Genomic DNA, 21534 nt, shown 5'->3' on the forward strand with positions numbered 1-21534 from the left:
CCATCAAAGCAGAACGGTGAACATGTTATTTGGCAATAGCAGGAAAAATGTTATATTTTCTCTGGGACTTTATACTCAAAGTCCACAAAGGAAAAGAAAAGAACAAACAAAGAAATGCAGATGATATTGAAAAACAAGAAAGAAAACAAGTCCCGTGGATTGTGAAAGATATTGATAAATGCATGTTGCAGCAAGGATACAAAAAAATTTACTGTATTTTCTCTCGTAATTCGGGAAACTTCCAAGGTGTCACCTGAATGGACAATGGAAACTTTTAGCATGCCCCATGCTCAGGCATTTAGGAGCGCGAGATCTGGCGAGTGGTAATGATATGGGAATACCGTTCCACAATATACAGAACCGTTATGAACAATGTGTGAGATGTGAAGGTGCAAATTTTCAACACGTGCTGTACCAATGCAGTTAAGACACGTGCTTCTGACGTCACCTTGCATGTTATAATGGCATATCTTTATGTTAGATCATATCTGTGCTTTCAGAACTGTTTGTTGTATCGCATATTGCAATAATAATAATAATAATAATAATAATAATAATAATAATAATAATAATAATAATAATAATAATAATAATAATAATTAAAGCCCAGATGTTGATGACTTAAAGAATATTTTAAAATGCACTTAAAAATGTTAAAAATGACTATTAAATGACCTAAAAGTCAAGAAAATGCATTATAAAATGTAAAAAGTGATGTTCAAAAATTCCTCAGACAATAATAGGTTAGGCACAAACTTACGAAGTAAATAATATAGGCTTTTTTATTTGGAGCCTGCTCGGAGAAGAGTACACAATAAAATGAATAACATTTGAAAAAAACACAGTTTAAAAATAACTCGATATAATGAAAGACTCCTCTACAAAAACATTAAACAAAATTATAAGGGACAACTTGAGAAATTACTTTCTACTCCTTTCATCACCTCACTGCTGCACCATAGATATTTTAGGCTTGTACTTGCGCATTCATTGACTGTAACCTTCTGCACTGTGAAATATTTCCACCGACAGTTATTCTGTTAGCAAAATAATAATATATTGAAATGTTTTATTTCACTATTTGTATAAAGACAGTACTAATTTCATAAAATACCACAGTAACAGGACAACATTATCTAAAGTGACAAAATTCTCCAAAATATGACCGAACAATTCTGCAAAATCAAAGAAAATGCTGTTAACATTTTTAAAAAGGAAAAAAAAAAAAAAAATGCAAATAATGCAAAATAAAAAGGATATATTTGTAATTCAGGTGTCATGTACAGAGTTTGTACATGTTGGAACATTGAACCTGACCACTCAATAAGGAGTTGACAGGTCATCAACATTCGGGCAGCAATAATAATAATAATAATAATAATAATAATAATAATAATAATAATAATAATAATAATAATAACAATAAACATTGCAACCAGGTATCTGGAGACGGCTGATGAATAATAATGATGACTATAATAATAGTAATACATTATATCCCTATTTATTCAACTCAAACAGAACAAAGTCCAACCCGGATGACTGGAAATTTACATAATCCAGAAAATTTATTCTCAGCATAAATAATACATTTTATATGCATACTACTGGAGATGTTATATACTTGTACAACACCATTAACAGCATAAAACAGTATAAACATATCTAAGTGCAAATGCAGTACAAATATGACTTCAGTGGAGTACTATACGTCATTTCAATTAATACAAAGGTCAGAATTAATATTTTTGTTTCAACTTTTGAGCGATGCAACGTTTACTAGCTGCCTGGTCTCGTAGACAATTCAAATTTGAGTTCACGCATTCACGCCTGTTTTTCGTGGACAAGTGTAACAAAGAAGCGCTCTTCAAACAACTATTTTAATTCAAGAGAATTACATAGACAAACAAAATTCCTTAATTCAAAAATGAATCCTTTTAATTATATCAGAAAATCATTTCAGAATATTTTAGAATTATTGTCTTTGAATTTTAAGAAATTTTTGATTTGTATATGAAACTCCTCTAAAATTTAGAAGATGAGTTTAATGTAGAAAAATATTACCAATATTATCAGTCCAGATAAAATGGATTAACACAATCCAGATAAACTGGATTCTACAACAACAACAACAACAACAATAATAATAATAATAATAATAATAATAATAATAATAATAATAATAATAATAATAATAATAATAATAATAATAGAAAATAATAACTGGTTCTAAAGCAATTTAAAGTTCTAACATGAACAAAACGCATACACAACACCAAGAAGTCTCTTGTATCCACTTTAGAAACATTTGAACATGATCCACACAACACGAGACTTGCATATTTACACACAAACTTCAAATGAAGACAGAAAAAACATGTCAACAAGAATGATCTGTTTGCACTCCATCTTGGTAATTACTTTGCAAATCAGATGAGGCCAAGTAGTGCCTTCTCGTGAAGAGATTATTTACCAATGTACAGAGAGATTTTTAAACAACAAAATACTGGAAGACACACCATAAACATTTTAACTATAAGCTTACATTGGGCAACAAATGGTGAGCGAGTTGAGAGAATCTCTTCACAACACTCCACAGCATGAAAGCTAGTAGAAGATCCTCTCAACAGAAACACTGTACGTAATGCATTGCAGTCTAACTTACATTATTAAAAACCGTAAATCGTATAAATTTTACTGAAATTTCCAAGCTCTTCAGGCCTTTCCGTACGCAAAATTACCAGTATTTTGTCCCAGTGTGGCATTGGGCTCATCAGTTGGGTTCTGATGATGATGCTGCTTGTTGTTTAAAGGAGCCTAACATCTAAGGTCATCAACCCCAGTTTGTTTCTCACGTCTTTCAAAGACACTGGCAGTAGGGCACTGACGAGACACCACTGCAAGCCTCCTTTGAAGCATTTTGAAACGGAAATTTAGGCTAATTTCTTTTTGAATGGCCCTCATATATGGGCTTGTCAAAGTCCTCCGTGCGAGCATTTGTTAGCTTACTTTTTCAAGTTACCTTGCATTTCTAAGGTTCCCTGAAACTGGAAAGATTGGGAAACACTGATTTACTGGGCAGAAGAGTAACCGTAACTTTATCGGATGACAAAACCCACTGCTAACTTTCAACCTGGGAGCATGGAGTGGCTGTAGTGGATTCCCAGCCGAATCAGATATGATTTCTACTTACTTATGTTAGGCTCCTTATTATCCAATGATAAGCAGTTATTGTTCCAAGAAAAAATATGAGAACCATCCCATTTCCTCGCTTTCATCCCTCCTACTGATCTCTTTTTGTTCGCTGCTGACTTTGAAGGTCTTAAATCTGTCTGGATTACAGAGTCGTTCTCTTTCACGTATTTCTTGCCTCATTTCCCTTTCCTTTGCCAGTAACTTCATCAGAGATTTAGGGGTATATCAATTGTCTAAATCCCAAGCCATACAAACTGTTAAAAACTCAAAACTACAAAGTGAAAATGGGCGCATATCTGACAGGTTCACCCCAATGAAAGTTTTCAATATAAACTGCTGATATTTCAATCACAACTGACCACGAGCTAATGAAGATACTATATTGCACACAATTTAAAGCTAATTTTCTTTATCTCGAAATGCCTGCAATAGACCTTATGAAAATCACTTTTACAGAAGCACTGAAACACAGTACTGTAAAAACTTTTGAATTTTTTTTTACCACAATCTTCCAGATGACAATAGGAGCAATTTGACTGGCAGAATTATTTCTATCTTTTGTATAATTTATGTGAAAAGAATTTTTCAAAAAATGAATAATGTGAAATGATACTAGCGACAAGACCTGACCACATCATGCCGTTAGGATATATGCATATTTTCCGTTTCCTTCCATGCATAAACTTCATGGATAGATCATAGACAAGGAACTGGTCTAGACCAACTTGCCGAATCAGTACAAAATTTAAAATTTCCTAAATATGGCCTACCAACAAAGAGTTGAACGTCGAGTTCTTCGGAAAATTACAAAAGGGAATGTAACGGAAAAAAGAGACATGGACAAATATGAAAACAAAAATGGACACGGTCAAACTCTTGCATCCTCTGTGTCCTTGATAAGTATTGGACTCCTTTCTCTCTTTCCATTACTTGAAATATTACTTAAAAAATTAAGTTCTGTCACAGAATATTATTAGAAGATAATGTTTTGAGAGAAAATACAAGATATACACATAGAAGAGTATACTAAGTAATTGGGGGCCAGTGGCATGTATACGACTTTTCCTTCGGGTGGGGATATAATAATAATAATAATAATAATAATAATAATAATAATAATAATAATAATAATAATAATAATAATAATAAACACACTTTAAATGTGCAGGGGTCCATTTAAATACAACATACAGGGGGGAGATGAAAAATGAAAATGAAAATCCACAGCCTGTTTCCAGCCATTCGACCGGGTCAGGAATGGAATGAATGAAGCACCCATCTAGCGGCGAGGATAGAAATTGTGCTAGCTGCCGAAGCTTGTTACACTCATCTGGGGCAATGATTAATGACTGACAGATGAAATGAAATGAAATATCGGAGAGTGTTGCTGGAATGAAAGGTGACAGGGAAAACCAGAGTCTTTCTTCTTTTACTGCCGCTTTTCCCACACCTGTGGGGTCGTGGGTGCGAACTGTGTCGCACATGTGGATTTAGCCCTGGTTTTACGGCCGGATGCCCTTCCCGACGCCAACCCTCTATGGAGGGATGTAAGCACTATTGCGTGTTTCTGTGGTGGTTGGTAGTGTAGTGTGTTGTCTGAATATGATGAGGAGAGTGTTGGGACGGACATATACACCCAGTCCCCGAGCCAGAAGAATTAATCATAAGCGATTAAAATCCCCGACCCGGCCGGGAATCGAACCCGGGACCCTCTGAACCGAAGGCCAGTACGCTGACCATTCAGCCAACGAGTCGGACTCATGGCCGTATCAATGAGTATAATCAACAAATTAATCTAAAAAGCCACCCAATCGATACTTCATTTCTTTTGCCCTTGGCAAATTCAAAAATGCATCAACAAACACAGTACATGCCTCGACCACCCAGTGGCCATCCTCAGCTGCATATAAAAATCTTAGATGATAACATCCAAACAGCAAGCACAATACAGTAAAACCTCGTTGATTCAAAGTCGTTGGGACTCAAAAATCGGACTTCGAATTACGCGATTTCGAATTAACCGCCAATTCGCAAATCAGAAGTACCAACCCTCGCTGCGTTTCAAAATATTCTAAGGCCCGTTACTGCATGCAGTTAGCCTTGATTCACAGTTTATAAGGGCCCCATACACACGCAGACTTCTGGAATACTTACCTGCACAGATTTGCCTCCGGGAGGTAAGTCGGAAGTATGCAGGTGCACACACACGCTCAGACTAAATGATTATTTACCGAGGAAGTTGAATACGACGCGCTCAGCTGTTTTCTGTTTACGATTTTGCGCTTCGGATGGTTGAAATATATATACGGATTGAAATGAATTAGATAGTCGGTATAGAAGATGGGTTGTTATTTGGACGTAATGTACCGTTCTGCACAAAGAATACGCGCAAAAAAAAAAATTAAGTTTTCATATTTGTAGGTTACCGCGTTTACATTTATTGCCGCAACTCTGAGATAGCGCTTTCGCCGAAAAGTCTCCGGCTAATTTCAAGCAGCGCCAGAATGTCAGAGACTTGCCCAGGGGGGTGAAAATCTAATAGGGCTTTTGGTTCCAATCTGTAGCTAGCTTCAGGTAGTTTCAGTCTCTCCTCTTAGATGGCGCCGGAGGTCATTCATAACGTGTAAATAGTTATATCCACGTTCTGTAGATGGCACACAAGTAAGCATGAAATTACAGTGACTCTATATGTACAGTGTGGCCAACGAGTGCTTCGTTCTGATTGGCTCCGCCATGTTTTTGCCAAATGTTCAGTCAGCTGATGTAAACATATCGTCCCTGCTCTGGCAAACTAGCGAAACTGACAAACTAAGGAATCTGTAGTTCTGAAGTTCTGGTCTAGATTTTGTTATTTATATATTGTCTACCCTCTGACAAAGTCTCACATCTGCAGCTCATTCTGTATGGCTAACACATAAAACCAATAATTAAATATAAAAATTGATTTGACATGAGTAATCACAACTTCTTTCAGCTCTCCTAACCTTTTGACAATTTTCAGATCCGTTAGTTTGCCAGAGCAGGGACGATATGTATTCTACATAGTGTAAGATCTCCTTTGATGGCATTTCTGTGAAGTTTAAACTACATATTTTATCATTAATAATACCGATAATGTTTCATTATTAACTACGAAGGTTTATTAGTTTTGAAACGTGTGAACATCTATGGATTTAAGTGATCTGAGTTCAAAATAAGTAACATGCCTGGCTGTTGTGCTTATGGATGTACAAACAGACCCGAAAAGGGTTTTATAATGAAATCTTTTCCGCGGGACCCATCTCGAAGGAAACAATGGGGTGCTATGGTTAGAAGAGAAGGTTGGAATCCTACAAATTATTCCTACTTGTGCGAGGTAAGTACCTAATATGGCACAAAATTCATGAGATTACTTTTGTTTGTGTACTTCCTTCCAATTTGCCAAATGAAAACTAGTCATTATATACTATTGTTCGTATTTTTATAGGCTCATTTTGAAGCAGACATGTGGGAAAAAACGAGGGAAGATGGAAAAAGAGCCCTCAAATGGAACGCAGTTCCAACAATTTTTTTTCACACCGAGAACCACCGAAAATAAAAAGGAATCCTCCCAAACCTCGTAAACTTCCAAGCCCAAAAAAGCAGCTTATCAACACCTCAGGAAATGTAAGCGAAATATTCCCAGTGCCTGTATTGGATGAATCTGTAGCATCAGATATTTATTTTGTGTCTTTAAGTGATGGACAAAAAGTGAAGTGTTTAGAGAGTAAGCTTGAACAGTATAAAAATAAGTATGACAAGCTTTTGTTACAGAACCATAAGCTTAAAAATAGGTGTAGTAAATATAATAAACTTATAGAGAAACAACGTAAAAAAAACGACAAATACACAAAAGAAGGTTTTTGGAGATGACCAGTTAAACTCTTTAGGGGGAAAAGTATCAAGTTGGTGAAACACAACTAATCAAAAGGCACTTAAATTAAAGTTTTTATGCGGAAGGAATGGATATGGAGAGTTGTTAGAACAAAATTATCCTCTCCCTTCTTTAAGAACCCTCCGAAGGACAATTCAGAATCTCCCATTTCAGTCAGGAATTTTATATGATGTTTTCAAATTCTTAAAACTAAAAACCGATCTCTTTAAATCTCCTCAGGAAAGGCAATGTGTTCTTTTACTTGATGAAATGTCTATTGTACCAGGAAATGAATTTGACATCTCAACTAAACAATTTATTGGGGATATTACATTACCAGGTCATAAAGGTGAAGCTACACATGCCTTGGTCTTCATGTTAGGTGGCATATCGAGTAAATGGCTATTATTTAACAGGGGATAGCACTAATGGTGCAGTGTATGGAAGTATTGTTTCTGAAATTACAAAAGAGGCGGATGAAATTGGTCTTACCATATTAGGAATCGTATCAGACATGGGGTCACCAAATCAGGGCTTTTGGAGGAGTGTAGGTGTTAAAGCTGGTCGTTACTGTGAAACTGTTAATACATTTGTCCATCCTGTTGATGAAACTTCAAAAATATATTGTACCATTTCATTGCCTAGTTTGCGTCATGAACGGCAGTTACATCGCTGACAGTTGCCATGCATCACGATGGAATGATGAAAATTGTATGATAAAAGAATATATTACTAGGAAAATACACCGACATAAAGAATCAAGTAAGCCGCGGAATACAGTTGTGACGATCGGACTTGAGAAGTCCATGCAGCCGTGAACACGTCGAGAAAAATTGCAGACATGTCAAGTCGAGTAGGCCGTGAATGAATCTTGAGACGGAGAGACCTAACGAATCCATGCGGCCGTGAAAAAAAAATTGTATTGTTATCCCGAGCTAAAAAAACAACCACTTAAAAAAAACTTAAAGAAGTCAATTTCGGAACGAAGTATCGAACGAGATTCTATACAAGAAGAGAAGGGGTTGAAGCTGGAGAAGAGAAGTTATTAATACAGTTACGACCATATGCGAAACGTAAAGAAAATTTCACCAAATTTCACATACGAATTAGTAATATCTGGCGCAGAAGAAGAGTAAGGAAGGAAGATCTGATCTCGCAGAAGAAGTCGCCAAGTTAAACTCAAAGCAGATAATTAGAAGCCCTTATATATATATAAAAGTTAGAAGTCGCCAGTTTACATTTTGAAGTCAGCGACAAGCAGAAAACATTTTGACTACCATATAAAATATTACATCTTCAAAATTGTTTGCTAAAAAGATAGAGAATATACCCAGGATTCTTCAGTTCATAATTGAAATATGCATCCAATGACGACCTTCAATATGTTTTTTTTATTGCATGTAATCGACGGAGATATCATGGCTGAGTAATTCAAGGATATGGGGTCACAATCAGGAGGAACCCTAGCCAACCGTTCTGCATGCCCGAAGCCCGAGTCCAGTTACCGGCAATGACGAGCACATGAACGCGAGATGCTGTCCAAAGAAGACCCAGGATGAAATCCAGCCCAGCGGAATAGCGGAAGCAAGATAAGTGGAGTTCCTTGTGGTTATTTTACGTAGTTAAATTGTTAGATTTGTGTGAATAATAGTGTGTGTTTAAGTTGAAATATTTGTACAGCGAGGTTAATATCTGGTTCATCGAGATATAAACTCCATGAATAGTGTCTTTGAAAAATAATCCATGTAGTCGTTTGAGAACTCGGATCTAGGTAGTCTTTGACAAACCAAAAATTTATACTCCATGTATAGGAATGTTTGTTTACTTGAGGAAAGCTTTGAAATCAGTATTACAATGTTGTGACAGGATTATACGTCTTTCATAATGCAAATCAAGCTTAATACAATGTTGAACGAAATGAGATCGTACTCTAAGACAGAAGGAAATGACATAATGTTTAATCGTCACAAAAACGTGAGTAACATAGCCTGAATTATTAACACATGCCTTTAATTGCAGGAGAAATGTAGTTACTTGTGTTATTTAATATCGTAAACTTATGACATGTTATGATATTGCGTTTAGTGGAATATACGTACATCGTGACACTCGTAGAGCAACAAATGATGTAATTGAATGAGATTGTTGGTATGTACAATGAAATGAGGATATTGTGCGCAAGAATATAGGTTGGATTTATGGTAGAATATATGATTTATGAGGAATTATGATACGTAAGCTGCGTACATGGCAAAAATACGAGCATATATTAATAATTGGTGATATTTATGCAGCGTAACGACGATATTAGGTTAATGTTGTTGTTATTGTCACGTGATATATACGGTAGCATGTCATGTTGGGTTAAATGGAATATGAATACGACCATATGAGGTTTTTAAACTTACAGGCTGTTTATGGTGTACGATCATCGAGAGTATATCCTAGAAATAACGTATTTACGAGAGAAACTTAGTATTTTTCTAGAAATATTTCACATGCTAGGCTATCTTCAAGTTGATTTCCTGTCAAAGACATGATTGGAACTAGGAAATGTCTTCATGATCTATAAAACTACTGTCCGTGAATAGATGACCTTCATTTACGATTTTATTCGAAATCTTTCGCAGATAGATGATTGATTTTTTTTTTTTTTTTGAATCATGGTATGACACTATCAGTTGAATAACTTGCTTGTTGACACACGAATGTTGTATTAGGTTACTCCTACACACTTTTCAAAAAAATTATGGATTTTTAAGTTTATTTAATAGATACAATATTTATTTTTGAGGTGATTTACGACAGTATGATAATGAATGGTTATTTTTAAGCCATGATTTCTGGAACTCGCTTATGTTGCTTACGCTATGTCAGAAACTCTTGAGGAAAGATATTTAATTCATTTGAGAAAATTGAGGACACTTAGTTGGGATTTAAATAATATTTTGAAAATATGTCTACAGTTTTTTTTTTTCAATGTGTTATAATGATTCTAAAGGGCAATTGAACCATATGTAAACATCATTCTTGATATTTAACCTAAATTGGAATAATACTTAGACGTTATTTCTACAGTAATACAAGATGTTACAGCATCGATAATTGATATTTGAAAGATATTTAAATGGTAATTAATATTATTATTAATGATATTCAGATAATATTTTAAAGAAATATTTACAATATTTTGTTTAGGGATCGGAATTCAGTGAATACAAACGAGTATGTAGATGATTTTCTTTACTATTTTCCAAGTACTATCATTTTACTTTTCAATAAACTAGGTGATAAGAACTTTGATTGGAATTCTTACTATTTATTTATTTATTTATTTATTTCATAATTCGTAGAGGTATTTGGAGGTATACGAACTAGTTGATTGGTAAATGAACCTAGGGTTTTTCTTAGTTATGAATTACAATTGAGCTGTGATGGTTTACGAATGAACTTAAGAATGAGGCTGTGCATTACCTTCAGTTGAGTTCACGTAAAAAAAGGGAAATATATATATATATATATATATATATATATATATATATATTTTATCACAATTTTCATCCCTGAGAGGTATCGTGCAGTGAATATATATGTAATTGATATCATAACATGAAAAGTAAGTGATATTTCACAGAATAAGTAAAAATCAATGGAGACGAAGGAGTATTTATATCGGATGGGATGAAATATTCAAATATTAGGACAAGACTGGATACTTATATTCATATAAGGTCACAGAGTTAGGATGATGTACTCATGTCTCATTCCCATCCGCATGATAACTTGATGTGTGCGGGAATTCATTATATTTATTTGGCCGCCTAACATTAGATAATGGATTGTTGGCCGGAGTTTATGATAAAGTATTGGGAAAAGGCACGATACGAATAATGTACCCCCGTTGAGAGCATTAATTGTCAACCATGCGTGTGGCAAATAGAGAAAGTCACCACGGGAAATGTCGGTCGACAAGGTGCATTATTTGGCGCCCAACAGTGGAGCGAAACTGAGGATAGTCTGGAGGATACCTGGGTACATTAACTGATGCCCATTCGTGGAGCAAAGACTGAGGATACCCAGGATAGTTGAAGATATAAATATTGGGTGCACATCATTAATTGATGCCCATCGTTGGAGCGAAACTGATGATGATGATGATGATGTTTGTTGTTTAAAGGGGCCTAACATCGAGGTCATCGGCCCCTAATGATACGAAATGTAACAACAAAAAGGTCAAATACACCCACTGACCAAAATAAAATAAAAATTGTCATGAAGAATGATTTGATGGACATGAACCCAACAAAAAGCAACCAAACAAACAAAAAAACAGTGGATCAGACTAAAACAAGATCGAAAATAATAGTATTACTGACCAAGGGACCACTTATAAAGCACAAGGATGCTTGATGTCTAAAGGGGTGCAAAATCCACGTCTAAGGCCCCACAGAATGGTACATGTCACGAGTAAAGTAGAACCATGGTATTTGTCATGACGGGGTACTAATCAAAAGTAGCGAAGACTCACGGTGTTCAACATAAGAAGGTACTACTCACAAGGTTTGCACTTCGTACAGGGAACGCAGACCTATGGTGTTTCTCACACAATGGCGCCACTCATAGCCAACGCAGACTGATAAGGTTCCTCACCTAGGTGTACTAACCACACATCCCGTGGTGTTCCTCACAGAGTGGGTACCAATCACAGGCAACGCAGACCCACGGTGTCGCTCATATAGTGGTACAACTCACAGGCAACGCCCAGACCCGCGGTGTTGCTCACATGGGTACGACGCACGGGTACTGGAAACCCACAGGAGAACCCCCTCCAGCTGCTACTAATCACAAACTTATTTCATACCTAATACTACTCGCAAGTACAGGCAACCCATGGTGTTCCCCGCGTGATGGTACGATTCAAAATTAGTTTCATGGTTCTAATTCAGTCAGCCCTTGGTCGCCCCTTTTAGTCGCCTCTTACGACAGGCAGGGGATACCGCGGGTGTATTCTACATGTGCGTCCCCCACCCGCAGGGGGTACAGGGAAAACCAGAGTACCCAGAGAAAATCCTGTCACGCTTCCCCTTTGTTCAGCACAAATAGAGTGGATGGGACTTGAACCACGGAACCCAGCAGTGAAAGGCCAGCACACTACCACCTGGGAGGCTCTTACGGGGTGGATATGAATAGTATTAACAAAACACATTTAAACAGATGTTTCTGCAAATGGATGTTTTATTATCTTATTATCTTTTGGTATCTATTTATAATCAACGGTACAAGCGCCACATGGAAGAGGATCTATCCCCCTTATACTCCCCCCTCCAATCGTACCTACGCCACTGGGTCACTGGGGGCTACCTCTGTTAAAAGGCAATAGCATAATATACTACACGACATAATATCCTCGCCTCAATTCAGACTCAAAAATGACTGCGATGTAAAAAAAAAAAAAAAAAAAGAGGAGTTATGAATGAATTTATGAATTTAGAGTGGTCCTTTAAAGATGACAGAGTTGAAAATATCACTGCACTTAACACTCGAAATACCTCTTTTAGCTTAGAATCTGATGTAAGATACCCTCTAAAGTTCTCCTGTTTTGGAAAACATAAGCATTCCTGGGACGTTGTGATCACAGCTGCAGGGCTATCAGTTTTACATCAAATATAAACCACGAGGAAGCAACTGTTTGATTTTTAAAATCCCACCCACGGGCATTTACAAGGACTCAAACTGTGGCCACCTTGGTGGGTAGCTAACAACGATATCACTCAGTCTTTCAACTATCACAAAACAGCTGTTCTGGTTACTCTCCCATATTCCAAATCCTTAATGGCCACGAGAAAGAACAGTATATGGTATATAAAAGTGTGAGATACTATCTTCCTATTTGCTTGGCAGTTTTTCAGTATTTTGCTGGATAAAAACTATTCCAAGAGGTGCAATATTTTTATAAAAATTAACTTGACACTTGGTAAGAATGTTTTCAAAGATATTATTGGCTTCAACTTGCTCTGAAACTTTAAAAGTAGTGAAATTTTCCATGCATTTACACGTATGAAAAGACACAAACACCAAAACTTTGGAAGAAAAGAAGCTTGCCCGATATAAATCCTAAAAATTAGTCATATTTCCTCTTAACCTCATCACTGGCATGCCTGATAAATTCTCGGGCGCTGTTTGCTTGCCCATAACGTGACAGCCTGAGAAATTCTCATTTAGGTGCAGTACCTATTTATTTCATGATCGCCAAGTAATTTTTGGGGTATTGTAATCTCCGTGGAAAATGTTTCCCAGCATTATTAACAGAGCGCAGGAGGGTTTACAGCTGCATTCATGAAATCTTTAGCCTAAAATATCTTTTATCTCGTCTCCTTTATATACACTTCCTAACCAGCTGGCAAGGTAAACAGAAATGGCGAGCGCCACGAAAGAGATGACTGATTGAAAATAAAATAAAATAAGGGACTACATCAAAGATGAATCTCTAAGTGATATTAATATTTCCGCTAGTAGTGATAATGATTCAAACAATTGATGGTATTATCTTGTTGGTATTTCTAGTGAAACTGAAGAAAGTATTACGTTGGAAGCAATGGTAATGGTAGGAGATATACAACATAACTCTGTGTAGAAAAAATGTTAGCCTGGAAAAACGGCACAATCTAATATATAGTTGCATTTACTGGAAATCCTAGTGTAACGGTTGAATTATTACCAGAGGTCAGTGCAACTGACTGTTTCAAATATTTCTAATGGATGATTATGTAAGTTTAGTAGCTATTGAAACCAATTCTTATTCTAACAAGTGCGTTCAAAAACTTGTAAATAAAACTCTGCATACAAGGGCACGATTTTGGAAAGAAATCAAATCTTGTGAATTTTGGCAGTTTTTTGCATCAGTTTTGTTCATGGGAATATTTTGAAAGCTGAAGATAAATATGAATTGGTTACAAGACAGTACTCACAAAATACCAATGAAACACCAAAAGAAAAGTAAAAAAGTCTAAATAAATTGTAAAGTAAACTTCTAACAACCATTGAAGATTATATAAATGTGTTGGCTTCATTTTTCCTCAATAACTGCCACTGATTCCTTGCTTCCTACAAATATATAATTTCCTCTGAAAAACCTTTTTCTGGCATAAGAGCTCTGTGAGAACCCACCACTGAAGGGGTTAAAACCTTAAGCAGAGAACATTTCAGTAGCAAATACAAGCTTCTACTCAAAATAATTAAAAAATCACATAATTTTTAGAATGGTTCACTTGGAACGACATGAAAAAGTCAGTCAGTACACAAACAATTATAAATTATTATTGTGTTATCCCTGGAACAGGTATGTTCATGAAACAGGCCAACAGGAAACTGTAAAATCATTAATCATATTCCACTTATTCCCAAAACACTTTGTAATGGTATGGAACGATTTAGAAATGAAACTGAACTAAGACAGGAGAATGTGTTCTTGTTTTTTTCCTCTCTCTCTTAATGATTATGGATGAAATTGTAAAGGAGACAAAGGAAGCATATGGGAATAAGAAGATGAAGTTATTACTATTTGCAGACAATATTGTGGTCTGGGGAACAAACAGCAAAGAAGTACAAGAACAGCTTGATGCACTGAACAAGAAAATTGAAAAGTATGGTATGAAAATCAGTGCACAGAAAAGCAAGACAAAGGCAATATCAATAGTAGAAAGACATGGGAAAGGCATTGTGAAAATTGGTGATCAAAGCCTAGAAATTGTGGACAGTTTCAAATACCTAGGGAGTGAATTAATGTAGAATACAAGGCTGGACATTGAGATCAGCAAGAAGGTGCAACAGGGCAATGCATTCTACCAGAGTGTAAGAAACCTTGTCTGGAATAAGGAAGTACCAAGGAAGTGTAAAGAGATAATGTACAAAATGTATTATGAACACATACTGACCTATGCGGCTGAGACCTGGATTATGACAAGTAGGAAGGAGAGTAGAATTTAAGCCAGTGAAATTAAATATCTAAGAAATATGATAGGAATGAAAAGGAAAGATAGATTGAGAAACAAAGATGTGAGAAAGGTCAGAATGGTAAGCTTAAATTGAGAGAATTGATGGGAGTAAACTAAGATGGTCTGGACATGTAAAGAGGATGGAGGAGAAAATAATATCAAAACAGATGATGGAGATGAAGTTCGAGGGAAAGAGAGCGAAAGGGAGACCTAGAACAAGGTGGATTGATTCAATAAAGAAGAAGAAGAAGAAGCCTGGACTCGGACAAACTGATGGAAGAGGAATGGTGGAAGGAGAGAGGAAGGTGGAGAAGTGCCATACGTGCCCTGACCCAGCAGGAGCTGTATAATGGGAAAGGAGGAAGATGATAACTGATGGCTAGGTGAGATATATCCGAATGCATTTTAAAACATCCGACCGAATTTTGATGAACACACACAGATTAAATTACATTTATAGCAAACATCAACTGTCTTAACTGACCTCTCTATTATAATTAAAAATCTATTCTTTAAAATTTAAAAAGAAAGCGTTTGATGTTTACACTTAATATTTTTCAACATAAATCAAAAATTTTTCATATCTAAGTTAAAATCGTCTCACTATACAAACACACACACACAGTGTTTCATTTCAACTTCAAACATCACAGTACAATGCACCTCACCTCCTAAAAAAATTGTTGCTTCCCATTCTTTATCTCCAGTTGCCTCAATCTGGGTGTGCACGCACACAGATTCTGTGTAACGACTATAATGTTCTCATATATGACAATTTGTACTGTTCAGGACCGCCTCATGGTGAGCATAGTATTGATCTCCCAAATTATCCGTCTCATGTGATCGATAATCTCCTTCAGGTGTCTATTTTTCAATATCACTTGCTGAAAAGAAGAAAAAAAAATGAAAAACTCATCCACAACACATTATGGCAGGACCTACCAAATATTCATTTCAGTTCACAGTTATGGGTTTGAAGTCTCCACCTAATCAATACTATTACAATATCAAATACTGTACATTACAATCACAGTACCAGTTTCGATCCTGTTATGGATCATCTTCAGCTGTTAGTAATAACACTAATGGTCAAAATAGCAAAAACATCAAGTAAAACATTACTCTTCCTAAGATTTATGTACACAGTCCTAGGATCTAATAATAACATGGTTTTTGCTAGTGGCTTTATGTCGCACCAACACAGATAGGTCTTATGGCGATGATGGGATAGGAAAGGCCTAGGAATTGGAAGGAAGCGGCCGTAGCCTTAATTAAGGTACAGCCTAGTGTGAAAAGGGTAAACCACGGAAAACCATCTTCAGGGCTGCTGACAGTGGGATTCGAACCCACTATCTCCTGGATACGAGCTCACAGGCAAGCGCCCCAAACCGCACGGCTAAGTCGCCCAGTAATAATAATAATAATAATAATAATAATAATAATAATAATAATAATAATAATAAATGACACCATAAATTAAAATAGTAATTTCATTAGTTTGAAATGATGATGATGATATAATAATAATAATAATAATAATAATAATAATAATAATAATAATAATATAATAACAATAATATTTGTTTACGTCCCACTAACTACTCTCTTACGGTTTTTGGAGATGCCCAGGTGCCGGAATTTAGTCCCGCGGGAGTTCTTTTACGTGCCAGTAAATCTTCTACCGACACAAGGCTGACGTATTTGAGCACCTTCAAATACCGCAGGACTGAGCCAGGATCGAACCTGCCAAGTTGGGGTCAGAAGGTTAGTGCCTCAACCGTCTGAGCCACTCAGCCCGGCAGTTTAAAACACAGCTCTGCTTGGAGTTCAGATGCACAGTTTATGCTCTAATAATAGTGGTTACATTTTCTTTTAAAGAGGTGCAGTGAGTATGATTTGCAACACTGAAGAGATGTCAGCGGGAACAAATCTAAAGAAATAGAAAACAAACAGGTAGATCACTTCCACTACTTTGGATGTGTATTCTCCCACAATTCTAAGTAAAACTGAATTGAGTTGCAGCAAAACTAATGCTGTGAGCTCGCAGTTGCTGTCACCGGTATTATGTACGAAAGAAGCTGGTTTTTGGACAAAGTTATCTTTACATCGCCTCTGTTTCCAGATCGACTTTGCTGAATGGAAGTGAAAGCATGGTGGGTTCAGGACATCTCATACATAAGTTGAAAGTAACGGGCATGAAAATTAGTACGAATGACTGCTAATACGAACAAGAGGGAACGATAGCAGGAGGGCACTCAGAATGAGGAAATAATATAAAAGCTAGCTATGTTAGGAATAAATGTGATGAAGCTGTACACATAAACTGGATTTGGTGCTGGGGTCTGCGAGGTGAATGGAGGATAAATTACCTACAACCACAACTACAGGAAGAACAATATGGATTCAGAGAACACCAATCAACTACTGATCTCATATTTGCACTTAGAATACTGTTAGAAAAGCATTGGGAGAAGGGCAAGGACTTAACACAAGTGTTTTTGGATCTCGAAAAAGCATTTGATAGTGTTCCAAGGAAGACTATATGGGAATGTTTAAGAAAGAAGAATGTACCCAAAGGGCTTATCCAGAAAGTTAAAATGCTTTACGAAGACTGCTGCAGTGTGTACAGATAGGAAACGGTAATTCTGATTGGTTCCAAACCACTAAAGGAGTGCAACAAGGCAGTACCCTTTCACCATTACTTTTTATCACTGTCATGGATGAAGTCATGAAAGAAATTAAGCAGAAGAACAATATGGACATCAATGCATTTGCATTTGCAGATGATGTAGTAATTTGGGGAAATACAGAGAAGGAAGTCCAAGAGAGGCTGAACACCTGGAATAAACATTTGAAAGCACACGGATTAACAATAAATAAATCGAAAACTGTTACTATGTCTGTCAACAGGCAGAAGAAGAAAGGAAAAATAATGCTGGAAGGTACACAACTGGAAACAGTAGACCAATATAAATATCTTGGGTGCATCATTTCAAGTGATAACAGAATACAGCATGAGATTAACAACCACATTCAAAAATCAGCTCAGTTTTACCATCAAGTTCGGAACCTCCTCTGGAACGAACAAGTTCCCTTAAGATCAAAGCAGATTCTATTCCAATCATACTTCACCCCCATAATAACATATGGCCTAGAAACCTGCACAACAACCCAACAAGTGGACAGCAAACTACAAGCCGCAGAAATGAAGTTCCTACGAACTATGGTACAGAAGACAAAAAGGGACAGGGTAAGGAATGAAAGAATAAGGGAGCAAGCTGGTGTGTACCCATCCCTGAATGAAAAAGTGACAAGGGCCCGTTTGAAATGGTTTGGCCATGTCAAACGAATGGACGATGGAAGGACAGCAAAACAATGGCTACACACAGTCGTGGCCGGAAAACGACCGGTAGGAAGACCTAGGAAGAGGTGGCTGGACCAAGTGAAAGAGGACATAGGAACAAGAGGAATCAGCTGGGATGTCGTCTTGAGAGAAGAGTGGTACATGGACAGACAGAAGTGGAGAGTGCTCGTAAACCACACCCGGGCAACTGGAGTGGAAAACTGATGATGATGATGACTACTGAACTTGGCTATGGAGGGTAAAAGAAGCAGAGGGTGACAGGGACGACGACAATGGGCATAGTACTTGTCATGTAAGGCTATCCACTAAAATACAAATATTGCCACCTTATTCTCTTTTTTCAATGGGTCATCACTGCTGCCAACTTGACTAGTTACATATTGAAATCCTAAGACATAACCATCAACATACTAACCTCAATGTAAGAATCAATAATGGAGGTCCCCTTACTCACGTAAATGATCAATCAAGATTTTCATAATTAGGTCGTTTTTCATGAGGAATTAATGAAATACATGCTCTCTCTCACCCTCACTTAACTTAATGTTATATATTTCTGCCTTTCTTTCGATATACACATTACTATAACCGTATTCATTGGTGTTCGCCTTGTAAATAATTCAGCTTCCTTCTTGAAATTTACTATTACTTGTCGGACTAATAATAATAATAATAATAATAATAATAATAATAATCGTATGGCCTCAGCTACCGTGTGCAGACATTTCGATTTGACGCCATCTGGCTGTCTGCTCATCAATTTCGACGTTCCGTTCTACTGTAGGTCCGTTAGATGGCAGACAGAGTAAACCGGTTCTCTCTTGGGCGTCTATGGCTGAGATTTAATTAATTTTGTCGGGTAAATACCAAATGTATCACCAGAGATCTTTTACATGCCGACATTGTACGACATGGAGTGTTGAATGGACTTTTTTCCGCCCTTCAAAAATCCGACTACCTCTGCCGGGTTTGAACCCGCTATCTTGGGATCCGGAGGCCGACACTCTACCACGGATCCACAGAGGCAGCTACTTGTCGGACTGAAATGAAACCATGCTGTAATAACACACACAAGCAAATACTGTATATTACATGTACATATGCCGGTAAGTGCATACGAATACATAAAGGCTAAATCTGCAAACTGTACCAAAGTTGTGAAAAGATAAGGTTAGGTTAGATTAGATTAACCCATTGAGCCCTGCATATTTGTTGGATTGAAACTGCATTGGCGCTGGGATTATTTTGGAGGAAATATAGTGCCGCTTCATATCATGAGAAATTTCTTAGTTACAAGACCATTAAAGATTTAAATATACAGGAACACAAAAGGCTTCCATACCACAAACTGCGGAACAAGGAATACAGTAAAACACTTTATTTTATTAGCCACACGGGACCGTAGGCCTACTCAGTCCGCCTGCTGAGCTGTAACCCAGTTTTGACTTTGCACTTTCTCTTTGATTTCCACATCTATTTGTTATTCAGGAACATTGCTCACACTAGTACTAATATTACTACTAATTTCATTGAAAAAATTACATTCCTAATCATCATTACTTCCTATATCTGTAAATATCAGTTCTATACTGGCAGCCATCTTGTTTACAAGCGAATCTCAAAGGTAGAGATAGCCCACTTCAAACTAATATTACCAAGCGCACTATCGATATATATTACCAAAGAGCATATAACATTGCAAAGAAAGAGTCCCTACACAAATCACAAATGCAACTCACTCTGCCATCTCTTGAGGAAAAGTAGAATTACGTAGTAAAATGAGACAACGGAACAGTTCCGTGGTCCGGCGTTTGGTCCACCGAGACGAAGCACGGAACGGTTCCGTGGCTCGGGCCCAATGAGTTAAGTCGATAACGAAAGCTGCTTTCCTTTTCAGAGGAGCTCTTGCAGATTTTTATTGTTTCTTATACATTCTAATTGCATTCTATACCTACGAATTGGACGAAATGAGACCATATTATTAAAATGCAGCGTTTATCAGTTAACACCAACTATGTTATTAAATGTATTATTGAAACATGCCGCAATTCTACTTACCTGGTATTACCTAAACAGATTTACAATCCTACAGAAAAAGAAAATATGCTTCACTTACTCCCGCAAATGTAACACTAGTGATTTTCACAATACGGCAGTGGCAATACATAAATCTGGCAGGTCACGGAAAATACCATGACTATAACGTGTCAAGATTAACATTTACTTTAAGACATTGTATCAGCAAGTAAGATCCCTCAGCTATATGGTTAGTGACACTAAATCGAACCCAATAGTTAGAAAATAACAGGGGAGAAAGAGTAAGGTTGTACCCTTAGTGTATAGGCTTGCATGGCAGGGACTATACCCGGGGTATGAAGAGGAGTATAGACTCAGTTTTTAAAGACTTAAGGGCAGAAGTACGTGAATAGTACGGAAATTTCGAAAAAACTATTTTGCTCTTAATTTGAAAAGTGCGCCTCCCTGAACAAGAATTTGTATGATTTATATGCATTTTTATTTGATTTCACAAAGAAATTAAGAATAATGTGAAGCCTTGTTCTGAGACAGATGTGAGTGAAGCACAAACTTTGACTGCAGTTTCCCGAAAACTTTTTCTTCTTTTTTCACATTTAGGTACACATTGCTCCTAAACTATTCTACCTAGAGATATGAAATTTTGCACACTCATGTATGACTGTACTGCGATACTAAAACTCTAGAATTTTTAATGTTGCTTCTAAATTGTGTTTTTCATAAACCTTTTGTTGTTGCTAAAAGTTACAATATTTTAAAATAAAATTTTAATTTATAACTGAAGACATAAATATTTATCAAATGTTAAAATTCTAGAGTTTCAAGACTTTCATGCAACTATGAATGTGTGGTGATAATTTGGAAGCAGTGGTACCAATACTTCAGTAGTAATGTGTACCAACATGACGACATGTTTCAATAAGACCTTGAAAAATTTCTCCTATTCAAAAATTCCTTGCATGAAACTAGAAGTCTAAATACTATAAATTGCAATCCATTAGAATCAGAAGGGCTTTGACTTGACATGGTAAAATTGGTGCATTTCTATCTTTCAT

At 36.6% G+C, this 21534-nt stretch overlaps 1 protein-coding gene across 2 annotated transcripts in view; it reads right to left on the reverse strand.

The window, feature by feature from the left end:
- The window catches only part of MED30 (Mediator complex subunit 30), a 100090-nt gene that overhangs the window by 56795 nt on the left and 21761 nt on the right, over nucleotides 1-21534 (reverse strand). The window contains exon 7 of one of the 2 annotated variants that reach the window (XR_010861177.2): nucleotides 15750-15965. Coding sequence is in view for 1 of the 2 variants with exons in the window: in XM_067155080.2 (XP_067011181.2) it covers nucleotides 15867-15965 (99 nt within the window). In the remaining variant the exon portion in view is untranslated. Of the gene's footprint in view, nucleotides 1-13680; nucleotides 15966-21534 lie in introns of those variants that run through there. The other variant, XM_067155080.2, reaches the window with a different exon arrangement.

The sequence above is a fragment of the Anabrus simplex genome, chromosome 10, assembly GCF_040414725.1.
Source record: "Anabrus simplex isolate iqAnaSimp1 chromosome 10, ASM4041472v1, whole genome shotgun sequence".
Classification (NCBI taxonomy): Eukaryota; Metazoa; Arthropoda; class Insecta; order Orthoptera; family Tettigoniidae; genus Anabrus; species Anabrus simplex.